Raw genomic sequence first — 23,179 nt, forward strand, 5'->3', positions numbered from 1 at the left:
AAGAGCAGCATTCTTTATTAAAAACAGTACATCCAAAAATAAAAAAGCCTTTATTTTGCCTATCATTGAAACTTGTCTATATAGTAAACATTATTATTCATGAATATATTTTTTTATTAATGAAGATGTATTTTTATTTAAGTGAAACACATCTACAAAGTCAATTAAACTGGTAACACATGAACATTTAAAAAAAAATATTTATAAGTAATAAAATTTAATAAATATTATAAATTACATTACACTAACAGGCAGAAGAATGATGGGTAGAATAAACCTCATGCTAGGTGGACAGTTGGTATGAGAGACATGATATGTACCTGGGGTACAGATCAACAAATCATGTAAATTTAGTCAACACATAGTACAGTTGTACAAGGACCTAGAAAATCTTGAAATCACTGAATGTGTTGATCACTACTCAGTCGGCTCCAAGGGCTTCCAAACGCCGATTAATCATGTCAATGATAATTTCAGTGTTATTGTATGCTGTCTCGGTTTGGGGTGGAGCAATGAGAGTCATGAGGAACTGGGCACGTTTACACAGTCCACAGGTGAACGTTGTTGGGTGTTACGGCGTGTTATACAACTATGTCATACAGTGCGGTGAGCGTGTTGGCATCAGCTTTGCCAATTGACCTTCAAGTTAGAGTGCAAGAGCTTTGCTACGATGGTATTGGGAAGCGTGAGGACAAGGCTAATGTAATGGAGACATGGCATGAAAAATGGTTGGAAATGAAGCAGCCTGGACAAGGAGATTAATCACAGACTTAGACATATGGATGAAAAGGAAACATGGCAATATAGATTTTTATACGTCACAATTGCTCTCCAGCAGAGGAATGTTTCAACATTACCTCAATCAATTTGGCAGACGGGACACTCCATCTTGATTTGCAACAGAGAGGACACAGCGGAGCACACCATATTTATGTGTGCACAATGGCACCTTTGGCGAACATCGACAGATTAAGACCTGAAAACCTGGTGTCCTTCATGCTGTCCTCAGAAGAGAACTGTACCTTTGACACGTATGCTATGAAGGTATTACACGGTAAGGACGCTGAAGGGAGATGCCGTGGACTTTAGCGTAGGGAAGGGTGGACAGCCCCATCTGTGAATGCCAGTATGCTTAGGTGAGCCGGTTCCGATGAGCAGCTGTGGACGCCAGGACTAGCGTAGGTCAGAGATAAAATCAAGACAGAGACCCGGCCGTCGTGCAGGGCCCTGGAACAACATAGTCGGGTCGGGTTACCCCCTCACGGGGATTAGAGACAGGCAAAATAAAGATCAAAAGATCCGATCGGGGTGGCCAAACTGCCGTGCCGGATTTACTGCTGGTGAGCGAGAAGGCTCCCTTAGAGTAAAGGGACACTTTCTGGGTTGAGCTTTATTTATATTGTATTGCTGAGGGGAGTAGGGTCGGGAAAAAGTTATGGTAATACAATACAAACTTCAATACTCTGAATCGTCAGTTATATTTCCTCACCTAACCTAACTAAAATCAATTAAATCTCAGTTAAACCAGCTATTTACTTTGTAGCAGAAAGAAGCGAAAATCCACAAATAAAAATAGAGTGCACCGCCCTCCCTTTCGTTAATAATAGTACCTAGTATTGTAAATTATATACCTATGATACTGATGGCAACAACTTTTAAATATTATTATTTTGAGCTTTAAAAATTAACATATTTCTGCTGAAATAAAAATCAAAATAAATTAGATTGAAACAATTACAAAGGATCTCCAATAAGTATGAATTGAAGAAATTTTTATAAACAGGATTTCCACTGAATTTTAAGGTTCGTTTTTCCTGACTTTACTGACCAATTCATTAAAATTTCCTGACTCTCATAATGATATGCTATTGCCGTTTACTCCGCAAAGTACATAAACATTTTTTTTTGCAGTCTCTACCGTACCTGTAGCTGCCCAACCACTTTTTTTTCTATTATCAAATTCATTTTTTAATGATTTTTTCCATCAATATACATTAAAAATTTGGCTAATTTTTGTGATAAATTGTTTCAGTAATTTACACTGTAAAGTACAAAACAAAAAATAACAAAACTATAAGTTTTTTCCTGATGAACATCATGGTAACTAAAAGTAACAGACAAGAAATAAAAGCTAACTAAAGCAATTTTTAAAAATAATTGGTACACACATAGAATTGCTGAACTTTTTCACAAAAACTAGCCTACATTATTTTGTCAAGTAAAAAGAAAACTATATTTCATAACTTGGTTTGCATAAAAACATTAAGATACATAGATTTCAATTTAATAAAGAATCAAAACTTAAAGGAAAACTAAAAGTAATACAGATAGAAAACTAGAACAGAAAACACTAATATTTACTTGAAAAATATGTTGTCATTATTAGTCCAGTGTATTTGCAGAATGCCATCTAAGTACAGTACAGGAACATGATTGATGACAAGAGCATTTAATAGCTCCAAGCTGGAATTTTGACACTATACAACTATCAGGAAAAGTAATTTTAAAAGTTGCACCAATATCTTCACGTAAACTTAAGTACAACTTATTTTGTACAATATTGAGAACGCACATAATCTCCGCCTTACAAACATAATCATTACAACAAAAAGAAGTAATTTTTTAAAGTATAACTCTCATTAAAGATTTTTCACAAATGTTACAAACAAATTTTTTCTTTGGTGTGTAAATTAATATGCTTCTTTAAATTAGAAAGATGATTAAAAGCATTTTGGCAGAATTTACAGACATAATTTTTTTTCCTTTGTATGAATATTAAGATGCTTCTTTAAACTAGAATAATGACTGAAAACCTTTTGGCAGAAGTTACAATCATAATTTTTCTCTTTTCTATGAATATTAAGATGCGTCTTTAAAGTAGAAGAATGACTGAAAACTTTTTGGCAGAACTTACAAACATAATCTTTCTCTTTTGTATGAATATTAAGATGTTTCTTTAGATTAGAAGGTTGATAAAAAACTTTTTGGCAGACGTTGCAAACATAATTTTTCTCTTTTGTATGAATATTTAAATGTAAATTTAAACTAGAACTTTGATTAAAAGTCTTCTGACAAAAGTTGCAAACATAATCTTTCTCTTTTGTATGAATATTAATATGCGTCTTTAAATTAGAAGGTTGATAAAAAACCTTTTGGCAGAAGTTGCAAACATAATTTTTCTCTTTTGTATGAATATTTAAATGTAATTTTAAATTAGCACTTTGATTAAAAGTCTTCTGACAAAAGTTGCAAACATATTTTTTCTCTTTTGTATGAATATTTAAATGTAATTTTAAATTAGAACTCTGAGTAAAAGTCTTCTGACAAAAGTTGCAAACATAATCTTTCTCTTTTGTATGAATATTAAGATGTTTCTTTAAATTAGAAGGTTGATAAAAAACCTTTTGGCAGAAGTTGCAAACATAATTTTTCTCTCTTGTATGAATATTTAAATGTAATTTTAAATTAGAACTTTGATTAAAAGTCTTCTGACAAAAGTTGCAAATATAATTTTTCTCTTCATTATGCATAATGTGGGTTTTTAAATCGTTATCATGAATAAGAGACTTTTGACAAAAATTACTATTATTTTTTTTTTTACAATGAAAGTTAATGTGTCTCTTTAAATAACATTTACATCGGAATCTTTCATCGCAATATTCACAAACCAATTTCTTTCCATTCTGGAAAAATAACATATTTTCACTACTTATATTCTCCACTAAATTTTCTTCCGTTGTTACATCACCATATGCACACTTACATTCATTGGATATTTTGATACTTCCCTTGATGTTTCCTTTATCGATAGTAACCTGTAAAATCAAAAATAACTAATAATTACAATTGCAAATGAAAGAGAGAAATCAAAAATCAATGTCTGATTATGACGGAATAAAATTGGCACCATCAGTCTGTTTTTTCATGGAGCCCACTGTTTGAAGGCAAACGTACCTCAACTGCTTGAAAACTTTGTTGTTCCTCAGATTCCTGCAGGATACAGTTTCCAACAAGACAGTGCTTCACCACACTTTTATTGAGATGTTACCATGTTTCTGAACAAGGCTTCCCTGGATGTTGGATCAGATGAGAGGTCCAACTACATAGCCAACTAGATCTCTCCCACATATCAGTCTTTTGGACTTTTTTGTTGGGATTTTATTACAAGTTGTAACAAAGAAAAGTTTGAGATTTGTACAATTTAAAACAAAAAATTGCTGTAGGCAATATATATATATATAATTAAGTAAAGAATAATTAAAACATTATTTTTTTATTAACTATTATTCATTTATGAATTAGTTTTTAATTATTTATTAAGTTTATCTGGTAATAGATTGTTTAGCATGTTACTAGCAAAGATAAGGTACCTTATTATTGGTTTTTTGAATGTTTAACTTTTGTTTTAATGATGTGTTTACTGGTACGTTTTATCAATAATGGAGAAATCTAAAACCCATATTTTTAACAAGAATGGATGACTTCAGACCTAATGCTTTGGGTCAGTCACACTGTATCTCAACATAACATAAAAAAACCAAATTTTTAATCATAACATAAATACCAGTGAACCAATTTTTATTTTATTTGTACACAATTACTTGTCATGCAAAGGGGCTTCCAATGAGGTATCACAACCTACATTGTCTCATTTTAAAAAAATAAGTTTTCAACTCCTAAACATTTTGAGAATACTTAAGAGCAACATTTTGTGTTGGTAATTTGAAAAATAATTTTCAAAGTTTTAATCTACAGATTATGATTATTTCAAATGGTTTAAGAAGTAATATCAATAACTTTATAGTTAGTTTGTTGGACTGGATTTTAATAAAGTACAACCTAAATGGTTTTCACACCTACTGAGCGAAGGAGAGGGTGGTTTTTAATTTTCTTTTCACCAAAATTCATTATTTTTTTCGCTTTGTCGATTAATGTAATTAAATGTTACTATTGCAATTTAAGATTTTTGAATTGGAATAGGTATAGTGGAAAGGGCGAGTTCCACCCCTTTGAAAATAATTTTAAAAAGGTTCCCTTCGAGAATGGCATACATAACTGCAAACAGAAATATGATGGAACTGATAGCTATTGAATAATAAATGTGGTAGCTTTTTACACCGACCTCTGTAAAACTAATTTATACAAGCAAATTTCTACATAATGTACTTTTTGTACCATATTACTATATCTCTTTTTTCTTTTATTGTACATACGTTCCAAATTTCTTCTTAATTTTACTGAAATACATTTACTTTTTATCTTTAATTTTTTTACTTAGTGTCTTACCCATGTAACATTAGAATGAAATGTACAGTATATAGGATAAGCCTTTTTTAAATTATCCTTTTCAATTATCCAGATTTGGCCTAGCAAAGATTCATCTGGATAATTGGTGTTTCACTGTATGAAAAATCTAATACCCTTACCACTTCATTTTCAACTAAATTGGTCTCTTCAATTGCTAAAGGATCTTTTTCGATGTCACCATTACTAATATCAAGCAGTTCCTCTTCTAGTTGTAGTAAATCTACTTGCTGTAACAAAAAGCAAAACATAAATGCTTCAAAGTAAATATGTTTATGACTTTTGTATAATTTATAAAATAAAAATAAATTGTATCTTTAATTCGCTTACAACTTACATAAAAAGTGCAGCCACACTTAAATTATTACTATTATTATTAGGTGATTTTAATATGCCAGGTTTAGCTAAATGTCATCAAAAAATGTTGCTACTCGCCTTACAGATTTTTCTACAAATTGTAATCTTTTACAATCAAATAATTGTTAAAACTCTTGTGGTTATTCTCATGATTCTGTTTTTTTCTAATCATACTAACATTAGTGTTAATATTGGTTATGGTGAAATTTTTTATCATGATAAATATATCATTTATCACAAACATCATCAGCGATAACATTACCTAAGATTTTCAATTCTAATATTATTTCTTATAAATACTTACTAGATTATACAAATATTATTTTGTAATATTCATCATTTACTAAATGAGAGTTTGATTGTAAATAATATTTATTTTTTATAACCATATAAGCATGAAGCTTGTGTGTGGAACTTGAAAATGGAAATTTGAAGCTTATGAAAAGTGTCACTCCTGATCAGGATTTTATCAAATCCTGAGGAATTACAACTATGTAATAATAATATTGAATATCATGTACCAAAAGTACATAAACAAAAAATTTAATTTTCAAAGCGATTCTCTAGTGAACTTTTTATCGCAATTACAAACAAAGTTCCATAAGCTTCAAAAACAATATAAATCTACTTTAAAATTAAATAATGAAATTGAATCAGTGTGTCATAAATGATGTTGGTGAAGCGGCAAGATAAATGAGATGTCTTGTGCTAGACAACTACACTCAAATTAGAATGCATAGAAGTAGTAAGGAAAGGAAAGAAGGTAATGCTTCCAAACGTTGTCAATGATTATATATTTATGGACAGAGTTGATAGGATGGATCAAATGCTGAGAACACACCCGCTCGAAAGAAAAGACAATAATGGTTGATATAAAAGCAGTTCTGCCAACTTTTAAATATCACTATGTTCAATGCTCTGTTTTACAAAAGAAAAGCGGTGGCAAGTACAATCCTCTTCAATTCAGAGAGAAAATTACTAAAGTTCATCAATTCTTATAAACAAAAAAAAAATATTGTTAAAGACTGAAGATCAATTAAAATTTAAATTTATTATCTTAGAAAAATAATAAAAATAATTAAACGTAATAATACTATAACAAATGATCGCCTGTACTCATCATTAAGATTCAACATTCTAGATTTAGTAATGTGAAGAAGATACAAGAATATGAAGATGATGTAAATAATATTTATATTGTTGTACATTTTTATGCTTAGTATATGTAGCATGTTTCGTGGCTCGATCAGAATATTGAGAGGTTGACAATTTAGAATGTTCATATAATTACAACTTACAGGTTTAAAATGTTCATAATTATAACCAGACAAATTAATAATAAGTGACAATAATAAAACAATTAATGAACACAAATATTAATATAGCAATTACAACCACAATAATAATCAGGATAATAGTAGTAAACGATAATAGAACACATAACAACAAATCAAAATACATAATGTAATCAACAAAGAATAACAATCAAAATATTACACATCAAATAGTTATAAGCGTTAATAGTAAATACAGATTAGATACACAGGACAGAGTTCAAAAAATCGTTCGGAATTTATTCCAGGTAGAAAAAAAACTAGAATTCAACCCATTAAAAAAAAAAAAAAACTGCCAGACTTAATCCTTTTTAAACACTTTGTCTTATATTAACAAACGATCTTATAAATTTCACTTGCAAATACCCTTGCTATCTATCCTAAAGTTTATTGCATTATTTCTTCCACTTATACACTTATAGCTTTACTGTAACTCACAGATAGTATTTCTTGTTTACTGGAATTACTCGTGGCACCATCTTAGTCTTATCGAACTGGATTCAAGACTCTCCTTGCTGGACTGACGTCTTGCACTCTCATCTTCGCAGACACACCTGTGACTCTCTTCACTGGACTGGTTTGCAGAACTCCACCGAACTCACACAACTCGCAGCCTCTCCTTGCTGAACTGTCCTTGTGGGACTGACATCGTAACACCTTGCAGACTGGTTCTAATATTAACCCACCGGGTTGGTCTAGTGGTGAACACGTCTTCCCAAATCAGCTGATTTGGAAGTCGAGAGTTCCAGCGTTCAAGTCCTAGTAAAGCCAGCTATTTTTACACGGATTTGAATACTAGATCGTGGATACCGGTGTTCTTTGGTGGTTGGGTTTTAATTAACCACACATCTCAGGAATGGTCGAACTGAGAATGTACAAGACTTCACTTCATTTACACTCATACATATCATCCTCATTCATCCTCTGAAGTATTATCTAAACGGTAGTTACCGGAGGCTAAACAGGAAAAAGAAAGAAAAGACTGGTTCTAATAGAACTTTCTTCTAGCTGGTCTTACTGGGCTATTTATACTTCTAGCCTCTTTACCTACCAGACTGGACCCAACTCATAGTGTGAAAACAGTTGTTCAAGGCTTTTGTTCCCATTTGGCCTCTTCTCACCATACAACAGGTGTTCACTGCTGTTAACAGGCAGTATAACAAAGGATAATTGTTAAACGACCATACTTTACGAAAAGGTTCTCCTTTTTGTCCTTTGTCCCTTTCTGAATTCCTGCAATTGTACTTTACATTACTTTTATAATCGGTAGGAATCCTTTACTCAGGCTCACTATACCGGTCTTGTTACAATATTGTATAAATTGGAGTAAAACAAATACTGTTATATCAACACTATTTTGTAACAACTTAAATAATACAAAAAAATGTTAAATAATCTTAGTATTAATGTTGTGACTATAATTATAAATTTATCCTTAAAGTTTGCCTTCCTTAGTTTTGTTTAGCTCTGTTACAGGATTTTGTACAGACTGATAATGCAGCATCCCATGAAAGTCAAATTTTCATATTAGGTTTTTAGGGTTCTGTTATTATGTTTGGTGATTATTTTTTTGTTATTTGAGGTTATTTGGCACAGTGGTAAGTATGTTGGTGGTTAATTGAATCCAGACTAGGCAACTTAAAAAAAAAGTAATACATTATTTGAAAAATTTAAACACTATTGAAATAAATCTTTGCTTCAATAAGAAATTTTTTATTGATCTTTATTTTACTGGGTTTTTCAACTGACTTTTCTGCAATTCATTTAACAAAAACACATATGACACTTAAGCAGGAAGACTGAATATGATAAACTCGTTAAGAAAATTTTCAACATCATCAAGCCAAGTAAATTAAAGTCCATTTGGATGAAAGAAACACAAGACAACCTGGAACGACTCCAAATCTCAGAAGAAGAAATCAAGCACAGAAGAAAATTTAGGGATGAAATTAGAAATAGGAAAATTGAACAAGAGCAAAAACGACAAACAATAGAAAGAAGATGAACTGAGGAGAGGAAGAAGAACATAGTGAACAGATGAAGAGGTTTTATAAAGAGAAGGAAGTAGAGCCATGATGGTTAAGTTCACATGCTCTCCTAAAAGGTAATAATCAGAAATAATAATAATAATACATATGAGTTAAGAAATGGATCGGATGTAATCCAAAATTTACAAACTAGATAATAATAATAGTAATGAAAAGATAATACACTGGGACACCAATTTTCCAGATAACTGGACTGCTTAAAATCCAGACAAAGGAACTTAAAACTAGTACATTATTTGAAAAATTTAATTACTATTCAAGCAAATCCTTCCTTTAATACCACTTATTTTTATCAATATTTATACTGGATTTTTTAACTGCCTTTTTTGCAATTAATTTAGTATAAATATATAACTGGCTTTTTTCTTATGTTTTCTTTTTTTTTTTATGTTTTCTTTTTTCTTATGTTGAACACTGTATTTTCATTTTCCATATTTCTTCTTAAATATGTTTACTTTTTCCATTTAATTTTTTTTTTGCTTATGTCTTACCCATTAAATATAAAATTATAAGTGCAGTTTATATGATAAAATTTTTTTAAATTGTTCTTTTCAATTATCCAAATTTGGCTTTGCCAGGTCTATCTGGATAATTGGTGTTCCACTGTATGCAAAATCTCACACTCTTACCGCTTTATTTTCAACTTTTAAATTTTCTGATTTAACTAAGTCAGTCTCTTCAATTGCTAAAGGATCTTTGTCAATATCACAGTTACTAACATCAAGCAGTTCCTCTTCCAGCTGTAGTAAATCTACTTGCTGTAACAAAAAGCAAAATATGAATGCTTAAAAGTAAATATGTTTATGACTTTTTGTATAATTTATGAAATAAAAATAAATCGCATCTTTAAATCGCTTAACACTTACATAAATAGTGCAGCCAGTTACATTATTATTAGGTGACTTTAAGATGCCAGGTTTTGCTACGTGTTATCAAAAAATACTGCTACTCACCTTACAGATTCTTTAAAGTAATAGTAATTTTACAATAGTAATCTTTACAATCTCTTTAATAGTAATCTTTTACAATCAAATAATTGATAAAACTCTTGAGGTAATTCTCATGATTTTGTTTTTTCTAATCTTACTCACATTAATGTTAATATTGCTTATGCTGAAATTGTTTTATCATGATAAATATCATTTACCTTAGAGATAACGTCATCTAAGAGTTTGAATTCTAATTTTATACCACATAAAATCTTACCAGATATAAAAATATTAATTTTGTAACATTCAACATTTACTAAATGAGAGTTTGATTGCAAATAACACTTATTTTTTTATATTGCCACGTAACCTTGAAGTTTGTACATGGAATATGGAAACTGAATTTTGTAGCATAAAAGAAATGCCATGCCTGAATGGGATTTGATATTAATCACAGATACACAATTTTTTTAAAGGAATTGCAGTTATGTATTAACAATATTGCTGATTATCATGTACCAAAAATGTTTATAAAAAAAATTAATTTTCAAAGTGGTTATCACAGTGGATAACTTATTATCACAATTATTAATAATAAAAACTTCCATAAGATTCAAAAACAATATAGATCTACTTATAATTAAGAATTATTTAAGAACAAAGTATATGTAATATTGTTAGTCACAAAGATTTATTTTTTAATTATACTGTTTCGTTGAGAAATCTTTATCCAACGATTCAAAATACAAATTACCCAGCCCTTTGCTTGAGGATAAAAATGGAAAATTAGCCTTAACGCCAAAGACAATTGAAAAATTATAGAAGTACTTCAAAAGATTATTAAACTACCATGAACTCGAGGTAAGATTTCAATTCCAAAATCCAGCAACATGAAAAAAAAATAACCACCCACCTGGACAGATGATCTCGCCTTCACGATGAGTCTACTTCACGACTCAAGCAAGCACTATGTTGTTTGTGTCTAGTGGGCCTGTTACAACCACACAACCCGCATGCTAATTGGCCGATATGATGTTATATCATTAGGTGGTTTACCTAGTTTGGTTGGTTTCAGCTATTTTCCATAGAGCCAGAAAATATTCAAGTTTGAGAATAGATGTAAAGCAATAATAATTATAAATAGCTACACAAGTACTTTATGACAAGTGAAGTCACCATTGTATATAGTTTCTGAATTAGATGGTATGCAAACGATGAAGATATTGGGGATTTTGATAGTTTAATTAAAAAAATATTAGCTTCTAATTTTACAAAAACCGCAGCAAAATATAACTGTTCTGAATGAATACATAAAGTTGTTAAAAAAATCTATTCACATTAAAAACAGCTGTTGGGTTGTGTATGAGATTTCCACTCATATTTCTTATTTATATATTTACATTTACATTTATATACTCATGCAAGCAATTTTTTTTTCCTGTTTAGCCTCCGGTAACTACCGTTTAGATAATTCTTCAGAGGATGAAATGTATGAGTGTAAATGAAGTGTAGTCTTGTACATTCTCAGTTCGACCGTTCCTGAGATGTGTGGTTAATTGAAACCCAACCACCAAAGAACACCGGTATCCACGATCTAGTATTCAAATCCGTGTAAAAATAACTAGCTTTACTAGGACTTGAACGCTGTAACTCTCGACTTCCAAATCAGCTGATTTGGGAAGGCGCGTTAACCACTAGACCAACCCGGTGGGTTCATGCAAGCAATCTGTAATTTTTTTTAAACAACTTTCAATTTAAAAGATTTTTTGGAAGAACTTCAAATTAATTCACCTCAATAAAGCAGTACTTGTTGATAATACTTCCTATCTATATCAATACTATTATACAAAGAGGAAGAGCGTTTTTGTTTGTTCGGGATAAACAGAAAAACTACTCTATCAATCGCAACCAAATTTTTATCTGTGTTTCTCAGCATATTGAGGTTTTTTGATATCTTTCTGTTGTAGAAAAAAATATACATGAGTATATGTATGTAGTATTGGAGATTTGCCAGTTGAAGCACAAACTTTAATGAATTGAATTAATGAACTGTGACTCTGTATCACTGTTTGAGCTGGGTTTGAACTGATGATTCGTATCAGTCAATTGAATAATATTACAAATACGAATAATATTAAATAATTTAAAAAATTTCTGTTTAACAATAATAGGCTTCCTGTGGAGACTGTGTATGAGGCTAGAGTGGTGAGTTATACGTGCACCTCGTGGGAAACTACACCAATCATTAACATTAAAGGGTAACAATCAGGGTGCCCCTAGGGCGCTGTTTTGGGAGGTGCAATGTGGTGCTCTTGTAACATCTCTGCAAACAATTGTCCGATTTTCAAAATTCAAACAGGGTATTTTTTAGAAGGTTAAAAGCTAACTTTTGCATGAATCAGATACACTCTCCAGATCATGATTATTTAGAAATCTACATATATATATATAAATAGTTTGTCTGTTTGTTAACACATCATGCAAGAACCAAATGGCCGATTATTTTCAAATTTGCAGGATAAACTTGTGTTATCCCAGAGAAGGTTTTAATCCTTCAACTGAGTCCGTAGCTCCCAGGGTGGGTGAAGTTGTGGATTAAAGATATTCATTAAGGAAAATATACATTAATCCTTTTACTTCATTACTATATTTCTGCTGCCATTGCAAAGAAATAAGTTATGAATTTTTTGTCGTCAAAGGTAATGTGTACTTTAGTTACCAAAGTTTTTATTATTCTCTATTTTGTAATTTAGTTTCTTTTTCAGGTTTCTGTAAAGCAAGAATAATATAATTATTATTTATCAGTATTATTCTCACAACCATGAGGATAACATACAATGCGAGGGGGGTCTAGGAGGTGGAGCCCTCTGGGTGGATGGCAACCTAAGCAAACTTTGCGGTGTCCAGGGTGCCAGTCCAGGAAAATTGGGAATGGCTAGCGAAGCAACATCTGCAGCCATGGGGTAGGATAAGATTCACCTGGACTTATCTGAGCCCTGAAGGGTACAGATTCTGGTTAGACAGCTTAGTATTTTATACGAGACCCAACATGTGCTTAATCCCTATTTGGGCAACTAAGAAGATCATGGGTTTTTTATACAGAAATTAAAAAAACCTTTAAATGAACATTTTTGAACATACATTTTTATAACGTTATAATGCTATACAAATATAAAACCCTCTACACTACCGTATTTTTAAAATTGCACTAATGATAACTGAAGGTGAACATTCACAATAAAAAAGTGAAGTCATTGATAACATTTTGCATCAGATGACTTGTCAGTATGATTACTTTAGCATTTCTGCAATATGTCTGCAGGGTAATAACTTCAAATATATTTTGTAATAATATGGTAAATATGTTAATTTTCCTAATGTAAATACAGAATTAAATTTTATTTTATTTTTATTTCATTAACAAAATTATATGTCATGACTGTTTAAGCTGTGTCGGTTAAGGTTTTAATTACTAACCTAATAAATATTCAAATATGACAAATGATTTCAATTAACAACCGATTACCCAGAGCTTATTAAAATGAGAACTCTATCAACAAGTTAAAATACACACATTTTAGACATCACTGAAGTTTAAAAACAACATTTTTGCCCTCACGCATTAACAATTTATCATTCACACACAACTTAATACGTCCGTATTAATTAAATAGAAATAAATCAAATTAAAAATAATCTTTTTAAAACAGAACTCACCGAAATGAAAAAAATACATTAATTAACAAAAAAATACAGTAATAAAATTAACAGGAGACAAATCAATCATATTTGTTACAATAGCCAATAATTATAAATACTTACATGACCTGGATAAAATTCCACCTCTTCTTCTGTCTTCACAGTGTGTAAATAATTTATTTCAAGTTCATCGGTTTTCATGTTAAGATTAAGCTGCGGTAAAACTTTCTCAGATTCCTTTAAAAATAAGATAAAGAAAAACCCTTATAAACTGTGAAAACAAATTAATATTTAATAAATATAACCTGTCAGAGAAAGGTTACCGTTTTTATTCTGATAATTATTATTGCCTCTGAACTTGCTTTGGCTGAGCGAATGAAATACTGACTTATGGGTAATGTAAGAAAATACAGGCATAGTATTACAAAACATAAATTGCAAAAGAAATTAAACAAAAATGAAATTCATGCAGAGTGTGATAAGGTGGAAAAAATGTTGTTGAAGCGGCAAGATAAACGAGATGTTTTAGGTTTGACAACTAAACACAAATTGGATTGTGTAGAAATAGTATGGAAAGAAAGAAGGCAATGGATCCAGATGTTATCAAAGGTTATTATATAATGAAGATTATGAACTATATATATATATATATATATATATATATTAGTCTCTTAAATAATTGCAATTTGTTCAACTAGTGTGAACAATAAAGCTACCCCACCATGGCTCAATGACATGAGGATATGTATGACATGTAAAAATGTGTAGTCTTGTACACTCAAATCTTTGTTTCAACAAGAATTCTTTTTTATCTATCTTTATTTTATGGTGTTTTATTTACTGCCTTTTTGGCAATTCATATAGAAAAAACTATATATAGATAAACTAATACTATATGCTATAGTATACTATATATATACATACATAGGACTTTCCTTAAGTAATTACAAAAGCAAATTTCTACACATTGCATTTTTTGCACCACATTACTGTATCATATTAATTTTTTCTTACATTGTACATATGTTAAAAATTTATTTTTAATTTTACTATATATATATATATATTAAATTTTTTAAATTATCTTTTCCAGTTATCCAGATCTGACCTTGCAAAGGTTCATCTAGATAATTGCGTGTTCCAATGTATGCAAAATCTAACACCCTTACCACTTCATTTTCAACTTTTACAGTTTTTGATTTAACTGAGTTGGTCTCTTCAATTGCTAAAGGATCTTTTGGAATATCACCATTAATCGTATCAACTGGTTCCTCTTTCAGTTGTACTAAATCTACTTGCTGCAACACAGAAAAATTGAATGCTACAAAGTAAATGTTTATGATTTTTTATATAATTTATAAAATAAAAATAATCTATACCTCTAATTCACTATACCGACACACACATTCACATTAACTATGTACCCACAGTCAAATTATTATTATTATTATTTGGTGACTTTAATGGGCCAGGCTTTATAAGAGAAAACCTAGAAAATGTTTGTTAGGCCACATTTAATCATCCAAATTCAAACGTTAAAAATGCACTCACCTTACAGATTTTTTCTACATATTGTAATCTTTTACAATCAAATAATTTTTTCAACTGTTGCAGTAATTCTACAGATTCGGTTTTTATAATCTTACGAACATTAGAGTTGTTAATATTGTTTTTATGGTGAAATTTCTGTGACAAATATAATTTACCTTTAGAGATAATGTTACCTAAGATTTTAAATTCTAATCTTATATCTAATGAATACACACCAGATTATAAAAATATAAATTTTGTAAGATTCAACATTTAATGAATGATAGTTTGGCCCTAAATATCTAATTATTTTTTATGTTGTAACATAAGCTTTAAGCTTGTGTGTTGAATTTGGAAATGGAATTTTATAGCGTATGAAACATGTCGTGCCTCACCGGAATTTTATATTGATCATGATATAGAAATCTTTGCTGAAGAGTTGCAGCTATGTTTACAGTGGTCACTATGAAAGATAGCGCTTGTGTTTAAACTATTGCATCTTAGTTAAAAAAAAAAAATCACACAATAAAAATGAAGGTATCAGAAACTCCAATTATTTTTGCACTAACTGGATTCAGCCGATTTTAGTTACATTCATTTGTTTGAAAATTAGGAGCATGAAAAGTGAATTTCTTGCACTTTTTTTTTTTTAAAACATGAACTTTAAATTGCTATAAAATCCAAACCAATACATAGAAAGCTTCTATTTTTCAAATTAGATTAAACGATTGTTTCTCAATAATTGTAATTAAGATTTAGCCTAAAACTACTACTATTTAAGCATACAGGTTGTTTTCAGGTAAAAACATCACATTTCGGTTAACATTAGGTGTAAAAAAAATAAATTTTCATTAATATCAGGCATTAACTTAGTAGAATTTTTATTTGTTGAGTTGAATTAATAAACATTCCTGTTTTATGGTGAGGATCATAATAATAGATTTAAAATTGTGGAAATTGGAAATATGTGAAGGGCTGAAGAAGCATTCTCAGTAGGCAGTACAGTCTCAATATTGGTTACAGTATATTGATATTATGTCATTGTACATTAGTAAAAATCAATTGCAATGCCAGTCTTCAGTCTGATGGGTTCATTAAGCCCTTGGCTATGATATCTAATAAATCATCATATGAATATTTTATTTCAATATGTTCAGCTCGTGCTGGTTTCTTAGCAAGTTTATTTAACACTATCGCCCTATGTCAGAGACAGTTTAGAATAGTAAGTTAATTTGCATTTTTTTATCGGGTTATAAGTTAAAAGATTTTTTTTGTAATTTCTCTGTAACTATCTTAAGTGTAATATGAATGAGATGGAAACACCTTTGTTTACCGGTCAACAAGGCTGTACAATTAAGAGTGGTTTGAGAAATTTAATCTGCAATAAATAAACATTTTTTCAAAAGCTATACGACTTTGAATTCCGTAGTGCAATTTACTTTGATAAAGTTCATGAACCCATCACGGAAACATGAACATTAGATGAAGGTCACTACAAAGGATGTGTAGGAGTGCTATAGTAATGACAGTTGCATTCAGTTTGAAATGCCAGGGGAAAATAGGACATGGAATGCAAATCTGTTACTGGAAGATTTCAACAGTCATGCATTGTACACAATCTTATATCAGTACTAACCCCACCACTCAGAATGAAATTCCTACCATTAAGAAGTTCAAAGAGGAAGTACGGGAAAACTCGATGTAAATCTATCGTCTACGACCGTTCGTCGTATTGTGAAAAAAATTGGTTTTTGTTATAAAAAAAAACTGAAGATTGTCAACATTTCTTGATGGAAAACCAGATATTGCATTAAAAAGAATTGAATTTTAAATATATTTCACAAATTAAAAGTGTCATGTGATGATCAACATATATTTTACATAGATAAGACATGGGTTAATGAAAATCATTTTCATACATACATATGGGAAAATTCAAAGAAAATGACATATTAAAACTAAAATGCTCATCAGAAAGGCAGTCGTTTAATAGTATGTCATGCAGGTTTTGGCTAAAACAGGATTCGTTAAACAACGTAAAAAGGTCTACAGCAGTAAATTGAAAGCCTGTGTGAAAATAACAACACCAACAGTATAAAAATAATGCAAAAATTATACTTCATAATATTAACAAAGTATAAAGTATCTGATAAAACTGTGTGAAAGACAATATTAGCCATGCCTGCATGTCGCTGGTCATAATAGCAACAAACAGGATACATGCTCAACTACTAGTTGCGGCTGTACTTTTTGAATGATCTTTTCAAACCTTTCCAAACTCAATTAAAAGCTTAATATTAAATACTTTATTTTCAAAATATCATCAACTTATTCAAATTGTTTCAATGATTACAATGATGTGTTTTCCCCCCCAAAAAATAATCATTGAAACTAAAAATTGGTTGTCTCGTAAGAAACACTGTACGCTTAAATAATACTAGTTTTGGGCTAAATCTTAATTATAATTATTAAGAAACTATTGCTTAATCTACCTTCAAACATAGAAAATTTATATTTTTAAAGTTTAGGAATCTTTATCTGATGATTCCAAAGATTTTTTAAAATTTGCTAATAATAATGACAACAATAGATCTTATCTACCTTGTATGCTTTTTGAAATGAGTATGCTAATAAGGGCACTGGTATTGTACAATGTTTTTGCTAAAAAATTTGGGAGTGAATACTAACAATGATTTTTCCTCAACTAAAATTACATTTAACTGTAATAACTGCTGCAGTTAAACATTAACTGAGAATGATGTTGAAAGGGACCATTTGATCTAATAATTCTTTGACAGGCCCAGAATATATTCATCCTCTTTTAGTGAAGAAATGCTCTGCCTTTTTTATACAGTTTTTAACTAAGCTCTTCAATCATTCTTGAAATGCTCTTCTTTTCCTAAGACAAGGCATACATTTAGGTTTTTGCAATTTTCATAGTATTTATAAATGACATCAGTTTCATTACACACTACTCATATTTTTTTTTTATTTTTAACAGATATGAAATTGTTTAAGCCTATTATAAATTTAGCTGATATTCAATTACTTCCAGTTGACTTGAACTTTGTATAAAAATTAACTTATATATTATTTCTTCCAACTTAAAAAAATTGATTTCATACTCAATTTGGAAGGTTTGCAAATGTTGATATAACTGTGTAACTGAATAATACAAAAGCTATCTTCTATTAAAGACTTAGCTGTAGGTTTTGATAGCAAGTTATCCTTCAGTGAATACACAGATTATACTGTAAGACACTAAAAATTGTAAATTTAATTAAGAGATTCTCTACAAATTTTGGAAATATTAACTCGGGAAAATTTTTTTGGTTATGCATTTTATATACTGTAGTACTAAATTATGGCTCTGTTGTCTAGTGACCTTTTGCCGACTTGTAATTAAAATTACTAGAAATACCACAGAGAATTTTTCTTAGATATGCAACCTATAAAATCTGTGATTCTATGCACTTGATCATTAACTTTATTAATATTTGCTAATAAAATTTTTAGTAGTTATTTTGACTATCCTAAATTATTGCAGCTTTGAGTTACATATAATAATGACTAGACTGCTTAGGCGTAATTTTCAATATTTTCTTGGTTCAATCAATTCTCATATATCATCTATTACTAGACTACCTTTTTGTGTAAAGAACACTTACAGTACAGTTAATACCTTATCAAGAGCTATTCTAACTTATGAATGATAATTTTGTTATGTACTTATGTTTCTTTTTTTTTGTTTTTTTTTAATATGATTTTGTATTCATGGGTTTCATGCCTGTCTATTTCAATTAAATAAATAAATTCAGTTTAAAATTTAACACATTTACAAAATTTAAAAACTTACCAAATACCAATCACCCAGCCTTTGCTTTAGGGTAAAAATAGAAAATTAGGCCATAACAACAAAGACAACTGCAAATTTCCAGCAAGTACTTTGAAAAATTACTAAACTACCAAGTACCTGAGGTAAGATTTCAATTCCAAAATCTAGCAACATGAACTGAAAAACCTAAATATACACAATTAAATGAAAATAGACAAAATCACCCAGAAATTTAATTACAAGGTAGCAGATGATAACTTGACTGTAGCAGAATTACAGGAAGAATCATGAAAAAAAAGCAAGAGAAAACAGAAAAACTTGCTAGAACAGATATAGAAAACTGAACAAAATCTCACAAGACTGGAAAAATGCATTAATACATAAACTACACAAATAAGAAGATGAAACATAAGTAAACAATAACAAATGAATTTCCCTCTTACCTTTGACAAATAAAATCCTTTGAAATGCACTTCAAAATAGAACTGAATTAATATAGACTTAACAACTGAGAGAATATGAAGAAGGATTCAGAAAAGTAAGATCATGTGCAGAGCAAATCTTGAATCTTTAAACAATAAGTGAAAAATTACAAGGTATAAAAACTAAGTAATTGTCTTTGTAGATTCAAAAAGGTATAATACAACTCAATCTACAGAACTTCCTTATTCAAAGTTCCTAGAAGAATTTTGTGTGGATCCCAACACAATTAACATTACTGAAGAGACTCTTTCAATCACAAAGTCAGAACTAAAATTCATAATAGAAGTGTCTTCATAAGGGAAGAATTAGAAATTAAAACAGAAATAAGACAAGGGGGAGTGGTTTAGCATCAATTCTCTTTATCTATGACCTACAGAAAGTAAAAGAATGGGAAAAGATGAAAAAAGTTGGAACACACCACTAAATAAAATTGAGTCTGAAACTGAAAGGAATTGAAATAACTGCTTTAGCCTTTGCTGAAAATATTACAATTTTCTTACAGAACCTTGAAAAGGCAGCAGAACAAGTAAAAAACCTAAAATAATTTGAAGGGGAAATAAGGCTAAATATTTCTTAGAAAAATGCAGAATTCATGACCAACCAAGAAAAAACGAAATATGGAAAATCAATAAAGTTAACAAATTTAAATATATGGGAGAAATAATCCAAATTAATGATTTGGATAAAAAAGCCAATCAAACAAGAAAGAGAAAAATAAAATTAGCCTACCAACAAAGGATATTTTCAACAAGAACATCTCAGTAGGTGCTAAAATCAGACACTAAAATACAGTAATCAAACCGGAGGACCTGTTTGCATCATCAGATGCATCTTCAGTTTGAAATCAGATAAAATAAATCAAATAGAAAAATACAGTAAAAACTCGAGAAAGATTCTAGAACCAATAAGAATTCAAGAAAATGGATGCAAATTTAGAAGTAACAAAAACATTTACATATACAATGAAACCGAGAAAATGTCAATTTCATCAGAAAAAGGAGAGCCAAATCTTTTTTCAGTCTCACAAAACAGATTTTCAACCACATTTAAAGAAAAAATGAATGGAAATCAACACAGTTCAGTGGTTGTAAATGAAAATAGAAATATTTTTTCAATACAAAACAATGTTCAGAAAACCAGTAAAGATTTCACAGAGAGCTAGAAAAAAGAAACATTTGCTCAGAAGAGAGAAGGGAAAAATAAAGAACTGTTTGAAAACCAGGAAAGAAAATATGCAGAAGAGAAATCAAAAAAAAAAGAAAAGAGCTTACATGCTCATGCGATGTGTTAGTTTCAGTCAGTGGTAACAGAAGCCATATCATTTGTGCCGCATTATCCTGTTCAGTCACTAATTTAATATTTTTATTAAGAAGCACAGCTTCATTAGTAAAAGTATTATTTACAGGCCCATTCATTATCTGTAAAGAAAAACAAAATTAAAATAAATAACCATAATAATAATAAAAAAAAATGTATAATAAAAAACCTTTGACTCTCTTTTACACCTCTCATAAACAGCTCTCTTATTGTTTGTCTATGTTTTATGGTGGCTTGAGTGAGGTTATAATTGATACTGATGCAAGCTCTCTCAATGAAAAACTTAAGAACACAAGAACAAGAACAAAAACCAAATAGTTGGTTTGGCTTGACATCTAAAAGAAAGTTGTTACACTTAATGTCAATCCAAAGCAAACTCTCTTAATAGATAATCAGATTGCCATTAAACTTAAAAATAAAGCGATGTTCTACAATAAAGAAAACTAGATGCCATTATGTGAGGAAGATGGAGAAAGAAGGAAGCATTCAATCTGAAAAACAGGCAACCGATATATTTACAAAAGAACTCATCTGCTTAAAGGAATGAAAACACTCATGCATATGAAAATTCAATGTATATATCGATTTCTGAGAGCTTAAAGTTAAGGGGTATAAATATTTTCGTACAATAATCGTGTTTTATTTGTTTCATAAATTACTTATAATTTTTGTTTTTGTGAGATGTTAATTTTTGAGACTTTTTGATAGAATTGACAGTTTTGCGAAATTATTAAGCAGGTGTATGTAAATAATTGTGAAGATGGTTTTCACCCTTGGTTCAGTGACACAATAGTTCTTTGCAACCTACCTCCGTTTATTTTAGCGAGTTCTACTTGAAATACTAAAACCCATTGACGTTTGCTAGGAGTTATCATGAAACAGATCTGTTTTCCATTAATTATAACATAATTGAAAGCTTAAACAGTCTCTTACAAAACTGTCAACAATCAACTGTTCTTTTTTATTAGTATCGGGAAATAACGGATAAATATTATAATTTCTAACAAATAGAAAGAAAATTACGGCACTTGTGCAGTTTGTTCCACCCCTTACGTTTCTTTATCGTATAAGTCATTACTGTTAACGTTTTGAGCATTTCAGTAGTAAATTCAGTAATTATTGCAATTATTTACTACTTAAATAATCAAAATTAATCACCTGATATAACCATTTTTTATTTATTTATTTTATAAATATAATTTAACGAAACTTAACATATGCTTGCTAACCTTCATTTACACCATGTAAGTAATGGCGTATACGTTAAAAACCGTTAGGGTGGAACAAACTTCGTATGTGCCAAAATAACTAATTAAAAACGATTAATAATGATAATAATATGCCCACGATATAAGAATTTTTTAACATGTTGCTTAAAAACCATTTTACGACGCACTCAAATGAATTTTATCACAGGTTGAAGCCCACACCACCAATCCACAAACTCAACTTAAATTTTATTAATTTATATAAGAATGGTATAAAATGACTTACTTAGTCAGATAAACAAAAATGAAAACCAATAAATAAGTAATACTGAAATTAGGATATAGATCTTTACAGGTCATAGAATTATTGATAAATAATGCCAACACACGCAATTGTACACTTCAATACATACGATATCTCGTTGTAATGTTGGAAAAATATATAAATACATATGATATTGCACAACAGACTTAAACAATAATTTTTCATTCTCATAACAGCTAGACAAGTTTAAAATAAAAATTAAAAATTTACTGAAATTTTCATAAAATTCTTAGAAGCGATTGAAATTTATTAATTCATAAAAAAATAACAATAATAATAGGTCAGCATTTAATAATAATGTTCTTTTTGTTAAACATAAAAATAATGCAACACAAAAACGTAGTAGTTATACATAAAAAGTCAAAAAATCATTTTAATAAATAAATTAAACAACCAGTAATTATTTTTAATTACTTTATATTTTTTTGTCCGTGACGGTCGGAGATAATATCAATTTAAAAATACATACTTCTGTAATACAAACCGAAGCAAAATTATATATAATTTTATATAAAAACTTACTTCAAATATTTTATAAGATATTAGCTGTCTTTTTATAGAGTTGTTGCCACATGCCTAATTTAATATCGGCGAATGCCAACATCCCCGCCGGAGCAGCAGCAGGTCAATGGACGTGGACGCCGCTACCTTACCACTCCAGCTCCAGCGCGCCGGGCTTCAATCGCCCTGGCCGGCGGACTCAGCTGCAGTAGCCGGCCCAGCATAGGTTCGCTCGGGGAGAACCACCTACGCCGCGCCGGCACTGCGGGGCTCTGGGAGCCACCACTGCCACGCCGTAGTGGCGACCCA

The 23,179-nt window shown here is 30.0% G+C and overlaps 1 protein-coding gene across 1 annotated transcript; it reads right to left on the reverse strand.

The window, feature by feature from the left end:
* Positions 1–446: 446 nt before the first annotated feature.
* LOC142330461 (uncharacterized) lies at positions 447–22,450 on the reverse strand. The gene is made up of 7 exons (XM_075375703.1): positions 22,331–22,450; positions 20,791–20,937; positions 14,841–14,969; positions 13,795–13,908; positions 9,673–9,801; positions 5,427–5,534; positions 447–3,815 (listed from the first exon to the last, which is right to left on the reverse strand). Exons 2-7 carry the CDS (start codon positions 20,932–20,934, stop codon positions 2,742–2,744), a joined length of 1,698 nt encoding a protein of 565 aa, XP_075231818.1. The 5' UTR covers positions 20,935–20,937; positions 22,331–22,450; the 3' UTR covers positions 447–2,741.
* Between the last annotated feature and the right edge of the window lie 729 nt (positions 22,451–23,179).

This window comes from Lycorma delicatula, chromosome 9 (genome assembly GCF_047948215.1).
Source record: "Lycorma delicatula isolate Av1 chromosome 9, ASM4794821v1, whole genome shotgun sequence".
Classification (NCBI taxonomy): Eukaryota; Metazoa; Arthropoda; class Insecta; order Hemiptera; family Fulgoridae; genus Lycorma; species Lycorma delicatula.

Excerpts from the sequence above, each read along its gene's own strand:
- LOC142330461 (XM_075375703.1), bottom strand. The coding sequence starts at position 20,934 with ATGAATGGGCCTGTAAATAATACTTTTACTAATGAAGCTGTGCTTCTT. Across the intron at positions 14,970-20,790 it reads CTAACACATCGCATGAGCAT|CAAGTAGATTTAGTACAACT; the intron begins GTAAGCTCTTTT and ends TCTGTGTTGCAG. Across the intron at positions 13,909-14,840 it reads TAAAAGTTGAAAATGAAGTG|GAATCTGAGAAAGTTTTACC; the intron begins GTAAGGGTGTTA and ends TTATTTTTAAAG.